Raw genomic sequence first — 21,980 nt, forward strand, 5'->3', positions numbered from 1 at the left:
CAGAAATGTATAATAATTTACAATCTTGAGTTAGGAGTCTTTTCATCTTGCATGTTCATTGTTCTTATTTTCTGTTCTTGTGCCCTTGATTATGTAATTCGAAAGCCTTTGCTTGTCATTGTGAGATAAAACTATATTTAGTTTCTAAAAAGACAAAACATTTATAGGATAAGCAGTGTATGTGTCTCATTATTTCTTTTAGCCTGTTGTGACTGAATAAATGTTAAACAGTCTGACATAGATGAGCTATCCCTGTTCCCTTAAGCTAACCAGATAATTTGTATTGTTGCTTAATGTTAAGATCCTAATAAGACATTTAATTTTTTAAAAAGAGACCTAAAAACGGGCAGCTAGGTGGTACAGTGAATAGAGAACCAGCCCTGAAGTCAGGAGGACCTGAGTTCAAATCCGACCTCAGACCAAACACCTGACACTTACTAGCTGTGTGACCCTGGGCAAGTCACTTAACCCCAATTGCCTAATTAAAAAAAAACGGGGGAAAAAAAAGGGGACCTAAAAAGATGGTTTATTCCTGGAATTTCACGAACCCTACACCAAGGGAATGCTTTGCACTCCCAGGGAGTGATGAAGTAACGATAAACTAGTTTAACTGGACTATTTTAAGGAACACTCCATTTTCTAGTTCAGGATTTTCCTTTTTGTTCATTGCTGTGGTCCTGAAACAGCTGAATGATACAACTGGGAAAGATCCATATATGTAAGCACAAAATAGATACATGAGAGGCAGCAGCCCCCACTCAATTAATTCCAGTGGCTCCAGGATCACACATAAAAATATTGTTTGGCATTCAGAGCCCTTCATTACCCAGGCCCTTGCTACCTTTGAATCTTCTTCACAGTACTGTTGCCTCCACACACTCTACAATCCAGTGACACTGGCGTCCTTAATGTTCCTTGCAAGACATGCCATCTCCTGACCCTGTCCCTTTTCACCGATTGTCCCTGATGCCTTGAATGCTTTCCTTAGCTCCAGCTCCTGTCTTGAGTCTCAGCTACAGGAAGCTTTCTCTGGTCTCCCTTACTGCAAGGCCTTCCCTCTGAGATTCTTTCCAGTCTACCCTGTTTGTATGTATATCTCGTATGTACATAGCTGTCTGAATGCTATCTCCCCAATTAAAATGTAAGCTCACTAAGAGCAAGAATTGGTTTTGCCTTTCTTTGTCCCTCCAGTACTCAGTATGACACCTGTCACACAGCAGGTGATTAATACATGGTTGCTGACTACCTAATTGAGTCCAGTGCAATGGAAAGCACATTGGCTTCAGAGCCAAAGGACCTAGATTTGAGTCTCCACTCTGCTCGTGACTCCCTGTGTTATCCTGGAAGTCACTCAACTTCTTTGGACTTTGGTTTCTTCATCTATAAAAATGAGAGGACTAAACTAGATGACATTCAAGGTCTCTTCCAGTTCTAAATCCTATGGTCCCATGACTGTTAAGCAAAAAAAAGTATCTTATGCCTTTAAGATATTTAGAATGACCCATCTTGGTAGAAATAGAGTTGAGGTTATGTTTGGGTCTTTTCTGGATAATGTTTAACAGTTACCAATACCATTCCTACGTGGAAGTGAAACAAATTACTTCCTAATGACAAACGTTCTTCAGCAAATAGATCACAGAGGCACCTCTAGTTTCTGGTTAGGCTGTGTTTGTGCAGTACTTAGCCCTGTGCGAAAATAAAGATAAGTTATATTTGTGGTCCTTATAAAAAGTCCTAATAGGTAAACTGGAAGTCCTAATTGGAGGGATATGGAAAACTGTTTACTTCCTTACTGCTATCTTAAGAATTTGCAAATCGCAAATCAGGATCACCTTTTGATTCTTCTGTGTACCAATGGTGACTTTCTGTTGTTTCATCACCACCAAAAGAGGCAGTGTCACAATTTTTACAGCAAACAAAAACTGGGCCCCCAATCAGTAGACCAGATTTCATAATTTTTCCTTCCTAGGAAAATAAGTACTTAAAATCCCTGCCTTGAACTTCCCCTAACAGCAAGGAGCTCTGAACAAATCAGACTACTTCTCCTTACCAATTTCTTCTGGAGATATCAAAAGCCCAAAGAAGATAACAATTCCACCAGCAAATTGTACTGACGCCGTTAACAAGAAGGCATACTAGAAGAGAAAAAATAAAAATATCTTCTTATAAACCCACAAGTTATTTATTAAGCAAATATACTGTATTCAAAATTATGCTAGGTCCTCTGGGAAACTCAAAAAAATTGAATTCTTGCCCTCAACCTTACATAATAATTTTATGAGACAGGAACTGTAACACACGAAAGAGAATAATATAAGACAGATCTCAACCTAATTGTATTTCAATATGATTGCTTTCCTTTGTAACTAAATACATATATATGCATTTAAAAACATTATTCCAAGAAGGAGTCCAGAGGCTTCAGGTCTAGAGGATCCATGACACACAAAAAAAGGTTAAGAACCTCCATGGCCAGATTATGGAGCATATACAGTAATTCAATAGAAATTCAAAAGCTTGAAATATGATTACTGATCAATGTAACAAGAAAAGGTTTTATGAAAGATCCAGGACTCAGAGCAGAGCTCAGCTCTGTGGCCCAAAGCATAAGCAGACAAATAAACACAAAATAACAGAGAAAGAAATGAACAAAGTGAATGGAAGAAAGAGACAGCGGGCAGATAAAACTGGGTAGAATAGAGCATTTATGTTGGAGAATACTGGGGTATAAAGTAGACTAAGAAAGATGGCAGCGTAAGACAGAAGGCTAAATAGGCCAGGAAGAATAGTCCTGTACTTAGATTAGAGACCATTATCTGAATTTTAGAGTTTTTAAGGAAGAGAAATGCTATGTTGAAAAGTATAATGGCAACGTGAAAGGATTTATTGTAAAGGACTTTCAATCAGGTTGGCTGTTGGCAAATCCCACCTCAGATACTCATCAGCTCTGTAAGCATGAACAAGCCACAACTTGTGAGTCTTAAATTTCTCATCTGCAAAATAGGAATAATACTATTTGCACTAGCTACCTCACAGAGCTACTGTAAAGGGATCTACAAACCTTTAAACACTATGCAAATTACTTATTATTATTAATTTGCCAATTCCATAGTGGAGAACAGGTGGCTCCGTGAAGGAAAGACTAGAAGCCAAAAGATGAATTAGGAAGCCATTACACTAACCATGAAACAATCTGATAAAACAAGAAACAGTGGTGCCATCCATTCTCCATTGGAGAAAGGATACTGAATGGGCAGTTTTCAAAGGAAGAAATCTAAGCTATCAATACCCATATTAAAAAAATGCTCCAAATCACTATTAGAGAAATGCAAAGTAAAGGAACTCTGAGGTTCGATGTCATATGCATAAGACTGGCAAAGAGGATAACGAAGGAAAATGACAACTGGGAAAATCTGCAGAAAAACAGACACACTAGTGCACTGCTGATAGAGCTGTGAGATAGTCTAGCAGTTCTGGGAAGTATTTTGGAAATATGCTCCATAAGTCTCTAAACTGTAAATATTTCCAGATATTTGTTCTGCTGGAGAAAGTCGCACTGTTCAAATGGAATGGTATCTACTTCTATACTTGTGAATGGGTCCAATTAAGTTCAACTATCTTTATGACGTGGCTCATCAGCCCTCAGTACAAAAACCTATTTATCTATTTTTAAAGTCATCTTGTATCCTGTTGGAGTTGCTGGTAAACTTGCCACTATTTGTTTCCTTATTCTCTGTGAAGAAGTCAGGAATCTTTTTACTAAAACTTCCTAACAAGTACAATTTCTCCTTTAAGTATTTTTATTCTTGTCTTATAACTATGGCCTCCTACATATCATGTATGTGTTCACCAGTGCTTTGATTTATTATTGGGTATTTTTATAACAGTTTAATTTTTGGTATTTTTATGATAATCTCATTCAGTAAGTAAAGGAACAAAGGAAATAATTGCAGCTAAATACAGTAAAAATCCTTCTTCTCCTTTTTTATCCTGTATATGTAGCTTGTTTATACAGTTGATTGCATTTTGTCTCCCCCATTAGACTTCGAGCTCCTTGAGAGAAGAGATTATTTTTGGCCTTTCTTTGCATCCCCAGCATTTAGCATAGTTCCTGGTACATAGTAGGTGCTTAATAAATGTTTGCTGACTAATTTTCACTGACCCAGAGATAACACTACTAGACCTATACCTCAAGAGATCAAAGAAAAAGGAAAAGGGTCTATTTATAGCAACTCTTTTCAGAATAGCCAAAAATGGGAAACTAACCTTTCCTCGTATTAGGGAATGGCTAAACAAACTATGGTATGTGAATGGAACAGAATATTATTGTACCATAAGAACTGACAAACTAAAAATGAAAAATTTCAGAGAAAACTAGGAAGATGTGTATGAATGGATGCAAAAAAAACAAAAACAAAAACAAAAAAAAAAACGAGCAGAACCAGAAGAATAACATCACAAAGAAAAAACAACTTTGAAAGTCTTTAGAACTCTGATCAATGCAAAGACAAACTGCGGTTATAGAAGATAAAAAAATGAAACATGCCACTCACTAGATGCCAGAGAAGTAATGGACTTGAAATGCAGAATGACACATACATTTTTGTACATGTCCAATTACGGAATCTGCTTTGCTTGATTACATGTAATTGCTACGAGGGTTTTAATTTTCTTTCTTTTTTTGTTTAACAGAAGGAGGTGAAAGAAAATGCCTATCAATTTAAAAAAATTAATGCAACTAAAATTTCTAAAATAGTGCTGAAATTATGAAGAAAGGATTGGTAAGTCTTTGTTATTAACTGAAAATAATGGAAAAAGAGAGGAAGGCATTAAATTTCACTCCAAAATACTGAGCCAGAGTGACTGAAATGAGGAAGTGACTGGTTTACGGAGGAGGATTAGTTTTCACATATGGTGAGTTGGTGATAACAGTAGGACATCCAAACAGAGATTGCATAAATATGTGACATGAGTTTAAAATGTAGATTTCATCATTGAGATGACAGCTGAAGATACAGAAGGGATATGCTTACAAAGAAGTAGATAAAGAAGAGTAGAAGATCACAGATGAGTGCTTGGAGAAAATGAATTCCTAAAGAGCATAAGAAAAAGGATAGTGAAAGAGAAAAATAAATTATCCTAGAGAATGGAGAAAAACTGCGTTCAATAATCAAATGTGGAGTTTCAAGATGTTTGAGCTTTCTACATGAAACATTTAGGGTAATCTAGGTACAATGGAAAAATAGAAGTCCAAGGGAAAAGCCTAACATGAAGGCAGACTTAAAAGACAAATTTTTTCACTGTGCCCGACTGCAAAAAGAATCATTCAGTGGCAGAAATGCGATAGCTCATTTACAAACTGATCAATTTCTAATATGGGACCTACCAGAGTTAAAGTTTTAAATACATATAGAAGATGAACCAAATATAATATTGTGACTCCTCCCTGGAAGCTCCTTTGATAAAAGCAATACTCACCTCATACCCATACTGCAAAACTGAAGACGCGAGACACGCTCCCAAAATATTGCCCACTGAGGCACAAGCACTCCAGAGACCAAAAATAACTCCACGTCTAGGAGAGATTAAGATTAGAAGAGGATCCTATGTGACTATTAAATACACATTAGCAAATACCACAATGACTTCCCTCACCATAAATTTAATTTTAAGATTTAAAAAATATATTATGTAATACATTCCAATATATTCCCATAAAATTGTTAATTTTATTCTTTTTAACAAATGTAATAAAGTAGACTTTTAAAATCAATACAACTATATAATACTAATGAATATTAAGTAACATAGGTATTTATTTATGGGATATTTATTAAATATGTAAAGTAGCAATACAGTCCTTTAATGGACCACTAAATTTAGAATGTGTCCATCTTTCCCCCCTCCTCCAATCAGGTGAGATGTAAAGGAAATTAATAAAGTGTTTCACTTTTGCTTAAGCGACTTTTTGTAAACAGTATGTCTCTGATGTTTCCTCCGTTGGTCTGGGCCATACAAATTCTTCAGGGTGCTCAGTTAGCTATAAAACATCTCATACCTGCTAGCATCTCCTAGCAGTGAAACTAAAGATACATGTCAATATTCCTACCTAGGCTTATAAAAGCAAGTTCTACTCTTTCACATTCAAAACAAAACAAAAAGCTAGATTGTTCTAAGAAAATGACTATTGACAAAGCAGTTTCGTTAAACCACTTATAAGAAGAGTTGGTTTGACTCAACAACCAGTAGTTCATTCTATTATTGCAAAAGTTATTATTCAACTAAAAGTCAGTAAGATAAAAGTAATGTTTGTTATTTCTCAACCATAACAATAATTACAAAGCAGGTACTATTTACCTTGATTTTCAGGTTCTAAAAATGGAGTTTTCAAGACTGGAAAAATACTTAACACATTTGCTGAGAGCCTATACTTGGTACATTAAGCTACTATGTTCCCTATCCAGAAAGTTACTTAAATTACATGTTATTTAAAACATGTGGAAACAGCTTACAAATGACAATATCAGATGCAGAAATGTTACATTTTTTTAATCCCAAAATTTGAATGACTTTTACAGTCTCTGAATGGAATTCACTAGCAAGCAATAAGAAAAACTAAAATCAAGTTCTAATTTGGGTTGATCAAACTAGAGTACTTAGAAGGCCCATAAGATAATTTAGTATGTTTCCCCCAGACAAATAACAGGCACTAGCTTTTTTTTAGGTTTAAAGAATTTTCTATTCTATTCAGATCCAAATATGGGCAATGTATTAAGGCATATATATTCAGCAATCTAAGTTTAAGTATCTTGTCTATCTCTGTACTTCCTATTGGCAAAGTAGGGTATGTGATTCTACATGTATCTAATGGTAAAAGATGAGGAAGCCATAGTAGGTGAGTTTTTACAAGTCTGGATAATTTACTTTATAAAATACTTTAACAGAAAATTAAAAGGGAAGAAAGTGGCACACACCCAGCTTTCCCAAACCAGTTGCCCATTACTGCAACAACACATGGCCAACCAGTGGACTGCAGCAGGCCATTCAAAATCCACAAGGAACAGTAGAACCATTTGTTATAGAAATGAAGCCATTCTGTGAGGGTGCCAAAGCAAAATTCCTTAGAAGAGAAAACAAAGAAGACAGCAGAATTATGACATTACCAAATGATAATTTAAATACAACCAAAACAAAATTTCACATTTTCTACTTGGCGCATCTCATATTGCTAAGCAAGGAGAACCATCTGAGTATCACTGCCTAATGAGGTAACGCCTGAAGGACATGTAACCAAATCTCAGGTGTTACTATATGAAGCCAGCTATGACTGGCGCAAACACAACTGATCACTGACTATAGAGAGATTAATAAAGTCAAACAATGTAAAACTCAAAATGGTGAAAAATTATTATATACTTTCTCTCTGCTCTTCTCTTCATGCTCTGCATGAAGTAATCATGCCTATGTCAGTCTTCTCATGTTTTGTTTCCATCTTCCTAACTTAATCTAACCTGTTTCATATCATTCAAATGTAGCTATACACCCCCTGATTTTGATACTCACTTGCAGGAAACTGCCCTGGAAAATGTTCAAAGTCATCAACTTAAAAAACTACCCTGAACAATCAGGAGTCAACCTTATAAACAAGAGTGAAATATCATAGTATTCCCACTTAAACTTTCAATTAAAACCCCAATTTCTTATGAAACAAATTAAAATTTACTAATAATACAAATTCGATGTACTATTGAAAGAGAAGATGGGCTGCTGACACAGCAAAATGAAGGAAAACTAGTGAAAAACCTCCAGGCTCCACTAGTGTATTTCTGATTTAAAAAGAAATTGAGGATGGTTGCCAGCGCTCATCACTCTAGATGGATCCACAGTGAAGTACATGAGAGGACAAAGACAAAAAAGCCACTAGATGGACAGACATGCATGGGTTTCAATCTTAGTCACTGGAGGGAACATCCACATACATTAGAGCACAATTCCATTTGAATATAATCATACAGTTTAATTTGACACTGATTAACTTATGAAATGTGACAGAATTACATTCTAGCAATTAGTTGTCATTTGTTTACTTTACTCAGGTAATTCTAGGGGGAAAAAAAAACAACCACACCATCAGTTTCTTCTGATATATTACCAGATACTTTCAACTGAATGCAATCTACTTTTTTATTGCCAGTCTACTTTTTACTCCTTTACACCTACATTTCCTTCAACAACTCAAACAATACCTAAAACACATTAAAATAGAGATGTATTATACTTCCATAACAAAAAACAAGTACTAAAGAGAATCAAGCTTTTTAAGAATTTTGTAGATTTTGAAAATAGGAGGAATAAACTAAACATATGGCCTACATTTGGAGCCTATTAAATCTTTTAAAGATGCCTCAAATTTGACTTTCTCGATTTAAAACCAGACATCATCAATTATAATTACATGAATATGCAAAGTAACATATATTTCAAAAGGATGAGTGAATTACTAATAAAAACCAGATAGCGGATATTTCTGGAAAATCATATAATTACATGTATGGGCTCAAAAGGACTTGAAAAGAATATAGCTACAGTTTATGAAAAACAGTACTTTGGGATAGGAAAAGGATGCAGGAAAGGAGATAAGTAACAATTGACACATTCACAGTTAAGACTAAATCAGGGTCTGTTTAAATAAAAATAGCCTCTAGGGAAAAAAAAAAAATCTGGAACCAAGATATGTTCTTACAAAAGGTTATATATGGCAGAGACAGGAACTGGATGAACTATCTCTATCTGGAAAAGCATTTACCCAAACACTGGATTTTTCAGACTTACCACTACTGCAGAGGAGCACATGCCAAATGATAGAACCCATCGCATGTTAAACCGATCCCCAATTATACCACTGATGAAAAGACCCTTAAAAAAAGGAAATATTTATTTAGAAGCTTTGAACAAGAGTAAAACTAAGTAGTCACAAGTTGCTAAGTGCTTCAGATGCAAACAGATACAGCAAATGATGCACTAAAATAACTTTAAACTTCATCCTAAGGCTAGACTGCCCAGGTCAACGTCACAAAATTTTGGTGAACTGGAAGTTTTAAGGAGGCCAATTCAGATGAATGTAAAGAACTCCCTATCACAATGAAAGCTGTTCATAAATAGACTAGGTTCTCCATCACTGTATGTGTCAAAGGAAAAAGTGGATGACAATCTATTAGTTGTACTGTAGAAAGGATTCCTGTTCTCCCTAAGAATTTGGCCTGGACAACTTCTAAGATCCCTTTCAACTCTAAGTCTGTATTTTGCTCTTCCAAGAAAAGACACTATAGAAACTACCCATATTAACAAAAACATTTAGAGATTACTCTAAAACTCCTATCCAACATTTCCCATGACCTGGCCATCCAAAGTAAAATGCTGATCTCCTCAACATCTCAGGAGATCACATAGTTAAGTAAGGAAGCCCAAAAACGTGAAAGCCATTGCACTCTATTGACAGAGGTCACCGCCAATGTAATGGCAACACTAAATTGTTTTTCAAAACCCCACAGATAGGTTCACCAAGTGCCTCTGAAAAACTGAAAAGGATTCATTGAGGATTCCAACTGCCCAAGATGAGAAAAACTGCCTTAGTATACAAAGAATTCTTGGTTATATGCTAAGAAAGAAAATGGGGAGGATAATAACTATCACTGACAAATGGAAACTGCTCAAATTCAAAACACCAAACTTCAATGAAGGAGTCACTGCCCTCCACTTCTTCCCTCAATTTCCCCATACTAGGAATTTTAAAACTTACCACAGCGTAAGAGAAGAGAAAAATGGTGTCCAGTGTTCCTAGGAAAAGGGTTGCTTCCTCAGCATTTGGAAATAAATGGCTGCTGTCCCAAAGCTATAATAATAATAAAAATCATATATGAATCATAATGACAACAATAATCTATATAGTACTTTATATTTTACAAAGTGCTTTCACAAACACTATCTCATTTTAGTATCACCAGGCCATTGTCAAGAAGATAAGGAAAGTATCACTCATATTTTATAGGTAAAAAAGTAGAAATTAAGTGACTTGGTCAGCAACAGTTTAAGTTGACCCAATGCTTCCAATACTTGCCTGTATCATCGTCGTCACCGTCATCATTATCATTATCATCACTTGCTAGCATTTACAAAGCTCTTTAAGGTTCTATCCTCACAACAATCTAGGGAGGTAGGTGTTATTATTATCCCCATTTTACAGATAAGAAAACTAAAGCAGACAGGGGTCAAGTGCCTTGCCAGGGTCACACAGCTACAAAATGTTTGAGGCCAAATATGAACTCAGGTCTTCCTGACTCTAAGTCCAGTGATTTGTCTACTATGCCATCTTGCTGCCTCAAAGAAGTCAACAACTAAAGAATGACCCCACACCAAAATATTCACAGCTTTTTTGCTGTAGCAAAATAAAAGCAAAGCAAATCTTCAACTGGAGAGTAGCTCAACAAATTATAGTATATGAATATAATCAATTCTAAATGCTCCCTAAGAAACAAATATGAACAAGTCATAGAAACAAAGGAAAGAAAGCAGAGAGAAATAAGCAGGAGAACATACCCCAAGAGCAAAACAATATGGTCCCTCCTATCCAACCAAGATATATGACATGAGCAGGATGATAGCTGAGGGTTGTGACATATGCTGATCATCCAATTGTCACTCCCTTAGTCAGTTTTACTTGAGTTGTTTTAATGTATTCAAAAAGTAGGTTAGTAATACTGGGAAATAAATGTGATTAAACAACATTTAACCCCCCCTCAAAAAAAGACATCAATAAAACTTTTTCCTAAATTACATATTTATTTGTCATTAAGGGCAGATATCTCAGACAAGTTCTAATTTAAGAACTTCGAATAACTCGAGATAATTTCTAATTTAATGCTTACTTCAAATGTACTCAAGAGAATTTCTGAAAACTGCACGTTTTAAATCAAAATCCTTCAACTAAATAAATGCCAGGGGTGGTTGGCAGAGGCAGTTTAACACTGAGGAAAGCAGTATAAAGAACCAATGAAAAAGACAATGTTGGCTTTAATGTGGTAAGGGGTCCTGGCAAGAGAAGATAATATAAATTTTTTGTAGGTACACATTCCTTCGAAAAGGATAGCTGCCTCAGCACTTGGAAATTAAATGCTGCTGTTACAAAGCAACAGCAACAGCAACAACACTCCTCAGTGAATGGTCCAAATCTTCTTGTTCTTTCCTCGAGCCACCTATGGTACCCTCTTTCTTCCCCAACCTTCTCAGCTAAAGACCTTGTCTCATAATTCACAGAATACATTGAGGCAATTAGCCAAGCGCTCCCCCACTTCTCATCTTCTATTATTCAGACATCTTCCTCCACTGTATCCTCCTTCACTATGGTCTCAGATGAATAGGTGGTCCTGGGGGCAGAGCCAAGATGGCAGAGGGAAAGCAGTGACTGTCTTGAGCTCTCCCCCAAACCCCTCCAAACCCCTAAAAAAATGGCTCTAAACAAATTGTAAAGCAGCAGAACCCACAAAAAGACAGAGTGAAACACATTTCCAGCCAAAGACAGCCTGGATGGTTGATTGGAAAGGTATATCACGCTGGGCAGGGAGAGGAGCTCAGTTTGGAGGGAGCGCGCAGGCTGCAGCGACCCTGGAGCAGGCCTCAGAGGACTGAATGGTGGACAACTGTGGCGGTTTCCACACTTCTCAACCCAGGAACGCCAAAGACAACTTAGAAAGTCAGTGAGAAAAGTCTGTGACTGTGGTGAGAGAGGAGCCAGGTCTCAGCTGCAAGTCTTGAGCTCGGCCCGAGGCCACGGCTTTTTCCGCAGATTCTGGCCCACAGACTGAGGGGCAATGGAGTGGATGATCAGAGGGGGATTGCAGGGATCTCTTTGCCAGGGCTGAGGCAGAAATCTCTTACTTTACCAGTGCTTGGATCTGGGTCACAGTTCTGAGGTGCGGTCCTTGGGCAAAAAGGAACACTGGTGTGGTGGAGCTTGTGGTGGTGGAGAGGAAACACCTCGCCCCTTATCATAGCACCTTGGAAGAACTGAAAATTTACAGGTCTCCAGAAGTACCTCTGAAAACAGCTGTACAAACCCCTGAAGCTTGGGACAGTACACTCTTCACATTGGAAGCAGACTTTTACCTTAACAAAGAGTTTAAAACTCAAGTAATTGGTTGGGATCATGAGTAAGCTGCGCAAAAATAATCAGACTATATCATCTTACTTTGGTGACAAAGAAGATCAAAACATACAACAGAAGAAGACAACAAAGCCAAAGCTCCTACATCCAAAGCCTCCAAGAAAAATATGAATCAGTCCCAGGCTTTGGAAAAGCTCAAAAGGGATTTTGAAAAGCAAGAGAAGTAGAGAAAAAACTGAGAGTGATGCAAGAAAATCATGAAAAACAAGTCAACAGCTTGCTAAAGGAGACCCAAAAAAATACTGAAGAAAATAACACCTTAAAAATGAGCCTAACCCAAATGGCAAAAGAGGTCCAAAAAGCCAATGAGGAGAAGAATGCCCTAAAAAGCAAAACTGGCCAAATGGAACAGGAAGTCCAAAAGATTACTGAAGAAAATACTTCCTTAAAAATTAGAATAGAGCAATTGGAAGCTAGTGACTTTATGAGAAATCAAGACACTGTAAAACAAATCCAAAAGAATGAAAAATTAGAAAACAATGTGAAATATCTCATTGGAAAAACAACTGACCTGGAAAATAGATCCAGGAGAGAGAATTTAAAAATTATTGGACTATCTGAAAGCCATGATCAAAAAAAGAGCCTAGACATCATCTTTCAAGAAATGATCAAGGAAAACTGTCCTGATATTTTAGAACCAGAGGGCAAAACAGAAATTGCAAGAATGAACAGGTGGTCCTTTTGGCCGAGGCAAATTCCTCTGTAAGTGCCCTTGATTCCACCTCCAGCAAATTATCTATTATCATCTCCATTTATTTTCCATCTCTCCCTCTACCTACCTATATGACCAAGCTTTCCATAGCCTTAAAAACCCTCACTTGATCCAACCGTCCCTGCTAACTATTGCCCAATATTTCCTCCCCACCTGATGGTTAAAATCGTTGAAAAAGTTGCCTACAATGAGTGTCTCTGCAATCTAGTTTCTGATTCCATCATTCAACTGACATTCTCTCTAAAGTTATCAATGATTTCTTTATTATCAAATACAAACAGCCTTTTCTCAATCCTCATCCTCATGATTTCTCTGTAGCATTTGACATTACTGATCATCTTCTCCCCTGGATACTCTGTCCCATCTAGTTTTCATGGAGCTAGTCTCTTCTCCCATCTTTTCAGTCTCCTTTGTTAGGCTGCCATCCATGGTATACTCACAAACTAGGAGTGTACTCCACACATTTGTCATGGGTTCCCTTTTCTTTTTGCTCACTTGGTGATCTCATCTGTTCCCCACACTTTCTGTTATCACTTCTGTAGATAATGCTGCTTAGGAATCTATATATCCAGCCTTAGTCTCTCTCAAGCTACAGTCACTCATCTCCAAAAGAATGTCCTGGGGGCAGCTAGGTAGCAAAATGGATAGAGCACTGGCCCTGGAGTCGGGAGGACTTGAGTTCAAATCTGGCCTCAGACACTTGACACTTACTAGCTGTGTGACCCTGGGAAAGTCACTTAACCCCACTGCCTGGTCAAAAACAAACAAATTTTTAAAATGTCCCATAGGCATCTTAAACTCAGCATGTCTAAAACAGAACTCATTACTGGGCCCTCCATCCCCCCTCTACTCCCCAAACATTCACCCTTCCAAATGTCCCCATTACTGTCCAGGAACCATCATCTTCTCGGTCACCCAGGCTCTCATCGTCAGTGTTATCCTCGATTCCTCATTCTCACTCAATCCCTATACACAATCTATTGCCAAATCTCTCCACAGCCACAACCCTAGTTCAAATCTTCATCATCTCTTACCTGAACTATTGCAATTGCCGTCTAGTTGACTCAAGTCTCTTCTCATTTCAATCCATCCTCCACTCAGCTGCCAAAGTGATTTTTGTAAAGCGTATGTCTGACCGTGTCATTCTCCCGCTCAAAGAGTTCCAGTGGCTCCCTATTACTTCCATGATCAAATAAAAACTGTTTGGCATTCAAAATTCTTCATAAGCTGCCCTCTTCCCACCTTTCCAGTCTTCTTACACTTTACTCCCCTCTATACACTCAATGACCCAGTGACCTTGGACTACATGGAGTTCCTCAAACAAGACCCTCCACTTCCCATTTGTGCACCATTGCAATAGCTACCCCTCAACACATGGAATTCACTGCCTCTTCACTTCTGCCTCTTGGTTTCCCTGGCTTGCTTCAAGATTCAGCTCAAATTCAGTTCAATTCTCTGTCTTCGGGTACCTTTCTTGACACCACCCCTTAGCTATTAATACCTTTCCCCTTCAGATTACCTCCCATCTATTCTGTATATATCTTAATATGTACATGCTATTTCCCCCATTAAACTGTATATACTCCTTAAGAGAAGAAGCTGATTGGGGGTTGGGGGGGTGGTTTGAGGGGTTCTTTTGCCCTTCTTTGTACCTCTAGTGCTTAGTGCAGTTACTGGCACATAGAATGTAATTACTGACTGGACATTTTATGGGAACAATTAAATGATGACAAAAGAGGAAATATACTTTCCAAACACTAAATGAAAAAAAAAAATCAATCACAGAGTATTAGAGTTATAAGGAGTCACCCAGTTCAACTCAATTCTCTGCATCTCAGATCCTTAAAGTGGCTGAGGAATTCATTGTGCTCTGAAACAGATGAATCATTCCACTTCTGGACAGAAGTTTATCCTTTTATCAAGCTGAAATTCAACTCTTTGCAATTTTCACCCACAGGTCCCAGGTCCTAGGTTCTGCCCTCCAGGGCCAAGTCAAAAAAGTCTAATACTTCTTCCATAGAACATAAAGAAGGAAACCACCATGCTCTGCTCCCCCTGCCAAGTCCTCTCTTCTACAAACTAAAACAGGCCCTGTTCCTTCAAATAATATTATTTCAAGTTTCCTCACCAACCTGTTTGCTTCTCTCTGGAATTACTCCAGCTTGTCACTGTTCATCTTAAAACGTTGTATCCAGAACTGCACATAACATTCCAGACATGCTCTGACCAAGGAAGAGTAAGACAGACCCATAACTTCCCTTATTCTGGACACTAGGCTTCTATTAAGGAAGCCTCAGGTCACATGAGCTTTTTTAACTGCCATTTTACAATGGTGACATAGCAAACTGAGTAAACCCCCCAGTCTCAGCTCCTTTTTATATGAACTATCCAGCCTCATTTCTCCTATTCTGTAAACAACTGATTTTTTAAATTTAACTATTAATACTTTACTATGAATTGTTATCTTTTTAGATCTAGCCCACCATCCTAAGAAAGATCCTGAGATCTTTTTGGAGCCTCCTTCTACTGTCCAACGTATTAGCTATCTCTCCAAGCTTGGCGTCATCTGCCAATGTGATAGGCATGGCATCTGGCTCCTTGAGAGGAGGGTTTCTTTCACTCTTTGTATATGTACTGCCAGCTTTTAGCACAGTGCCTCAGACACAGTGGACTTAACAAATGCTTGTTGATTGATCTGAACCAATACCAAAACATTCAACGGAACAAGGCCAATGACAGAACCCTGTGGCACCAGAAACCTCTTTCAAGAAGGTTAACATCTGCAGTCACTGTGCATTTTAAAATCTATATAAGCTGGATGCTTCTCGTACTTATTCAGGAAATTTCTTTTATTCACCTATTTTTTTTACTTTCACCTGGCACTCATCTGCCTCTTTAGTCTTCTGAAATTGGATTTATAAGATCTCAGTTCTTGCTCTACAGCCTCTGAACTTAGATAGTGACATGACCTTAGATTAATGTGTCAATTTGATGTCTACGAGCCTCAGTTTTCTCATCGGTAAACTGAGAGGTTTGAACTAGATAATCCCCGCAGCTCCTTTCAGATCTAAATTCTGTAATTCTTCTGAATATTCAGCTGTACCTATAAGTATTTCTGAGTTGTTTATAAGTAGAATTTTCATAAAATAAAGTATTTTCTCTCCAATTTTCATTAAGACTTCAGAAATTACTATCTTCCAAGGGAAAAAAATTAGGTCTTAGGACTTAAAAAATTCTCTAAGAATTGAGCAAACTTTTAAAAATCACACATTTTTAACAGAACTTATTTTTAAAATCATCAAGATGCAATAAATTAAATACCACAGCAAAAGCAGATGTAATTAGAAAACAGACTGATTTATAGCAATGGCTTATTTTATAATCAAAACTCCTACAGCACTGTACTAGGAACCATAGTTCCTGCTAGAGAAGGAGAGAGGAAGGGGGCAGTGAGAGAGTGAAATGAGAAGGTCTGGCTTTGAACCCCAGCTCTGCCAGTGTGATCTTGACCTTGGTCAAGTCACTTCTCTGCGGGCTTCAGTCTCCTCATCTGTAAAAGGAGGAGGTGAAGTCCCTTCCAGTTCCAACTCCACAAACCCTACAAAAGGGAGAAAGAAGCCTTGTCTTGCTGAAAGCCCTCTGATCAATTACATCTTCAAAAATATCTGTTGTTCGATACATCATTTCCCTGTAATTATATCTTTCATTCAGTGATCCAAAATGCTATGCACTTAAAGTGACTGTGAAATAGTTCCGTCTTTTTTAAGAATGAGGTGCCAATGGAGACAGACAGAGCAAAAGCCTCATATAAAGTTTCTGTAAGGCTATGACTTTTTCTTTCCTTCCTGTTTCTCAGAGTGATGAACAGATTCCTTGCAAAAGTGGCTTTCACAACAACTGGCAGCTTCTGACAAGGAGGAAGGGAAGCTTGAACAGCTGGTTTTTTTGTTTTGCTTTGTTTTTTGATGCAGTATTAGAACAACGCCTCAGGCAGAACGCCACTTTGGGATTTGTTTTGCCTACCAAACAGGTTAAAAAAGGCAAGACCAAAGCAAAACCTCAAGAGAATAAGGTAATAGAAGCAAGATCCACAAAAGGTTTACTTTACCCAGACAACACAAGGAAGGAAGATTACACAATGAAGCAGAACTGGCCTGAGTGTACCTGCTGAATCCTTTAATGTGCAAGACACAGATACAATGACACAAAAACACTCTGAGTATAGGAAACATGTTAAATGTAAGTTGATTTCCTTGGTAGTATGCACACACCAGCAGTGGGAGTCTAGGTTTGCAACAGAAAATATGCTGAGAGAGGTATATTTCTAGAAAGCACATTTATGTATAAAGTGTCAATGTGCATTCTGGAGCCCCCTTTGGAGAACTTGTGTTTGTCTGTGTGTCTGTGTGAACACACTTTCCAATGTTCTTAGACTTTACTCCCTTCTCCCACTCAATGACCTGGCTATACTGGCCTATTTGGAGTTCTTCAAACACCACACTCCATCTCCCCTTTCTGCACCATGGCACTGACTATCCCTCATGTAAGGAATGCTCTGCCTCTTCACTTCTGCCTTTGGTTTCCCTGGCATCCTTCAAGATTCAACTCAAAGCTCACCTTCCACATACATGTATTTGTTTATATATTGATGTGTGTACATACACTCCACACTAGGTCAAAGTAGGGATGGGCACACAAAAGGAAGTATGTATCTATGGATATATCTAAAGGCAGCTGTGAGGCATGTGTTTCGTGAAAGTCTCTCATGTTGAGGTAACGGGGATATGTGAAAAGTCAGTTGTTGGGGCAGCTAGGTGGGGCAGTGGATAAAGCACCAGCCCTGGCGTCAGGAGGACCCAAGTTCAAATCCCTCAGACACAACATTCACTAGCTGTGTGACCCTGGGCAAGTCACTTAACCCCAATTTTCTCCAAAAAGAAAAAAGAAAAGTCCGTTGTCTACATAATTGTCTATTAGTCTGTAAGAGCCCAATCTAGTTAAGTCTGAAGACACTTGTCATTAGGTGGGCTACAAGGTGACACATTTTAAGGCCATAACTCCTCCTAAAGATTGGTGACTTGTGTTTTAGAAAGGTTGAAGTCTGCACTGGTGAAAGAAATACACCAACAAAACCACAAATGCTTAAAGTAATTCAGCAAAATGTGTTTATTCCCTATACACTTATTCTTTTTTTTTTTTTTAAATGTTTGGCCACGTCAAAGGGAATGAGGCTTCGTGACTATAAGCTCGTGAGGGTAAGGTACTGTGTTTGTATATTTCTTAATTGGAGACAGTGTCACAGACAAATAACAAAGACATATAGTAAGTGTTCTCTGAGGATGACATTCTGATGATTTTATAAATATTTAATATCATGCACAGACAAGAGAAAAGTTGGAGTTCAGTCTAATTTCACAGATACTTTTGGGTCTACAAACATCTTTCAACTTGCCTAATTTCTTCTCCCTTCCAAAAGCTTCAGGGAACAGATTAAGTGGCCAAAGTTGTAGACAGTTATGAAAGCAAAAGGACAAAGGAAAGAGCCACTACGTGCCTATAAGATGACCCATTTAGGGGCCTCTTTCCTGGTAAGCTTGGAGAAAGATAAATGAGGCAGAGGAAAATCAGAGTAACACCAGTTTAATTTGAGGGCATGGAAGTGAATGGTCACAACCTCATTCATGAGCTACAAGTATTTAGTTCACACACAATTTAGATGACAGAGTTCTTGACCAGGGATCATGATAGATTTCAACTTATCTGTGAACTTAAAAGGAAAAAAAAATTAATTTTTATTTCGATATAATTGGATTTCCTTTGTAATTCCATGTATTTTGTTTTGTGTATTTTAAAAACATCCTTTTTTGAGGAGTTCAAAGGTTGCCAAGGGTATGTCCATGAGACAAAAAAGTTAAGAACCCCAATTCAGACTTCTGGAATTGGCCTCTCTCTAAAAGATAAGGTCCATCTTAACAGTATTCAATGAAAAATGTCTGCAGTATAATCTAACTAAAGGTTCAATAAGAGTTAATAGTGTGATGTGATCTCTTAAAAAAAAATCAATGCTATCTTTGTAATGAAACGAGAAGTGCCCAGGAAGGAAGCAGTCTTACTTTACTTAGCACTGGTTGGATCACATCTAAAACAACATACTATTAAGAAGGACTCTGACCAACGAAGCATGTTCTAAAGAGTGATCAGAATGATGAAAGGTTGAGAAGTCACATGCTGTGAATCAGAATCACAGAAGTTTAGAATTAGAAGAGACCTCAGCAACCATCTAGTCCATTGAGGGTGCTTAATTTAGGAAAGAAAAATTAGTGAGGTTTGGAGAGAGGGGAAAGGGAGAGAGCAGGCTGTAGGATCAAAACTGTCACCAAAATATTTGAAGATATCAAACACAAAACTGGAAGGAGACATTCGGTGCAGATGTAAAGGAAAGGGCTAAGACCGAGCGGAAGTTAGAGAAAAGTTCAATTTGAAAACTCTCCTATTTCACTAATGATTAAAGCCACCCAAACATGGAAAGGCTCCCTTCACAAAGAAGGGAGGTTTGTGGGCCTGAAAGTGTTCAGAGTCTGGCAGGCTGCCTAACTGCCTATCTATGATGCCATGTAGGGATCTGCTGCATTAGGTAAGAGGCTAGACTCTCAACTTTAAGAACCCATGATTCTAAATAGGACGTTCAGCACTGTACAAAAGAATCAATCTGAAATTTGGCTTGTCGCCCCCTCATCTCCTAAAAACTCCAAATACATACACCTATATCTTAAATTTAAATGACCATACATATTGTGATAAAAAGATAATTTCAAGACACAGCTCTGTAAATATATCAATATCAGTTTTTAATTATCCCACCCAAAAGCACTGAAAATGAATGACAAAATGCATACTCCAGCAGGGTGCATCGCCATCAACAATGCATATGCATAGTACTAGACATCACAGGAGAATACAAAGAAGTATAACACTTGGTTCTTGCCCTCCAAAGACTTAGGAGGCAAGATACATGAAAGACCAGAGAAGAGTTAAATAGCAGAAGGCTAAACGTTATGGTACTCATGATAAATGGCATAAGAATTCAAAGAAAAAGGTATGTATAATCAGGAAAAGACTTCATAGAAGAGGCAGAAGTTGCTTGATCCTCCTCAAAGAACAGGCAGGAACTGAACAGATACAGAAGATACAGTCCAAGAGAGGAGAATGATAGGGACATGTGCTCAAAGGAATAAATAAGCATAATGCTTATGGAACAATCTGGCTAAAGTCAAGTAGGCATTTTTTAGAGCACTGAAATTAATCTGTTCATTAGGATGGGACCAGATTAAGAGTCCTGAAAATGAGAGGAGTTTGTGACAGACAAAAGTCAGGTAAGGGTTCTGAACATGGAAGTATTATATAAGCAACATTTAAGAAAATGGAGACACAGATGTAGTCCACTCTGGCATACAATTCTCCTTACCTCTACAGGCTCCAGTTTCACAGCAGTTTTGTTTAAGAATGTTGGAGTCCATTGGCTAGAAATGCTGACTTTCACATTGCTAAAGGTTTTTCTTGAAGCATGAAGAAGTGAATAACTACAGAATAAAGAAAACAGAGGCAAATAAACAGGGAGAAAGGAAATAACAAGCAATAAAATCATGTAAATATGCCCACCTGGTTCCATTTTACTCTAAAGTTTTCATGTAAGGTTTTCCTCTCTATGGGTGAGAAATAGTTTTGCCTTAGAACAAGGTTGGCAGCAGGAACAATTCCTCTGCTAAACAACATGGCAAATAACTAGTCTACTGGTTTATCATTCATCATTAGCCCATATCAACACATGCACCTCAAGACTGACTCTAGTTTTAAACTAATACCTTCCCATCATCATAGTCTTAATCTTGCATTTGATAAAATGGGATTACTTAATCAAACTCAATTTCAGGTGTGGAAAATGTGGTTAGGAATGTTGCTTCTTTGGCTTACCATACATCAGGTGATAAGTAGCTGCTAGAGTATTGACAACAGTAGGCCGCTGACAGGAAATATGGGGAATGGGAGATTTAATTAGGGCAGAGACTCACATGGGGAAATTAGGTGCTTCGGATAGGCTGTAACCTCTGTAGTACCCAGCCAATGGGGAATCAGAGGAGGGGCTTGCCTTTCGAGGACAGGGAATAAAAAGCTGTATTTTTCATGCCTCAGGGGTGTGCCCAGGCATGGGACACCTGGCCTCGCTAGGCCAATAAAAAGGTTTTTTTTTTTTTCCTCGTTCACCTATAGCTTTGTGGAACATTTGTTGCTAACAAATCAGGGGACTGTCTGGGATCCAAACATCCCGAGTGAAGAGTGACTGCCATGGAAGGATGGGAAGACATGTCCTGTTGATTTCAACGGTCTGTGTATCCTCTGTGGAATCTCAGCTCATGGACTATTCAAAATCCTAGGACCAAGTTAATGAACTAGGCTATTACTGAACCAGGAACGAAAAGGGGAAAGGGAAAGTAGGCACTCGGTAACCAGGCAACTCTGTGCACAGACCAGGGTAAGAAAAGAGGACTACTAGGGGCAGCTAGGTGGCACAGAGAATAGAGCTCTGGCCTTGGAGTCAGGAGGACCTAAGTTCAAATCCTCAGACACTTAACACTTACTAGCTGTGTGACCCTAGGCAAGTCATTCAACCCTGATTGCCTCGCCAAAAAGCAAAAAAAAAAAAAAAAAAAAGACTTAAGTATTGCCTTTGATGGCTGGGACCAAGGTAGGAAAAAAGGACTATTAAGTACTACCTTTGTGGGGTATCTTACTGGAGTCTAGAGACCAAGTAGGTCCCAGACAAATAAGTAAGATGGAGAACAAAGGCCCCGGAGAAACCAGGGTAAATGAGGAGACCCCTGTGGACATTACTCTAGATAGCCCCTCAGGGAGGATATGGAAATACTGGGACAAAGATAAGAAAAAAGATCAGGCTGGTGTCAGTGTTAACTGAAGATAGCTTAAAAAGCCAACAAGAAAATTAGATTTGTGTGCACTTTGTCTTGTCCAGCTGTTTCTGTCTCTGCATGT

General features: G+C 38.1%; 1 protein-coding gene across 4 annotated transcripts in view; it reads right to left on the reverse strand.

The window, feature by feature from the left end:
* The window catches only part of SLC37A3 (solute carrier family 37 member 3), a 51,812-nt gene that overhangs the window by 17,985 nt on the left and 11,847 nt on the right, over positions 1-21,980 (reverse strand). For all 4 annotated transcript variants that reach the window (XM_027842351.1, XM_027842348.1, XM_027842350.1 and 1 more), the window contains exons 3-8: positions 20,398-20,512; positions 9,800-9,892; positions 8,833-8,916; positions 6,975-7,120; positions 5,479-5,575; positions 2,051-2,135 (exon numbers count right to left, since the gene is read on the reverse strand). In XM_027842351.1, the coding sequence (XP_027698152.1) occupies positions 2,051-2,135; positions 5,479-5,575; positions 6,975-7,120; positions 8,833-8,916; positions 9,800-9,892; positions 20,398-20,512 (620 nt within the window). The remainder of the gene's footprint in view (positions 1-2,050; positions 2,136-5,478; positions 5,576-6,974; positions 7,121-8,832; positions 8,917-9,799; positions 9,893-20,397; positions 20,513-21,980) is intronic.

This window comes from Vombatus ursinus, unplaced genomic scaffold (assembly GCF_900497805.2).
Source record: "Vombatus ursinus unplaced genomic scaffold, bare-nosed wombat genome assembly UNPS02014870.1, whole genome shotgun sequence".
Lineage (NCBI taxonomy): Eukaryota > Metazoa > Chordata > Mammalia > Diprotodontia > Vombatidae > Vombatus > Vombatus ursinus.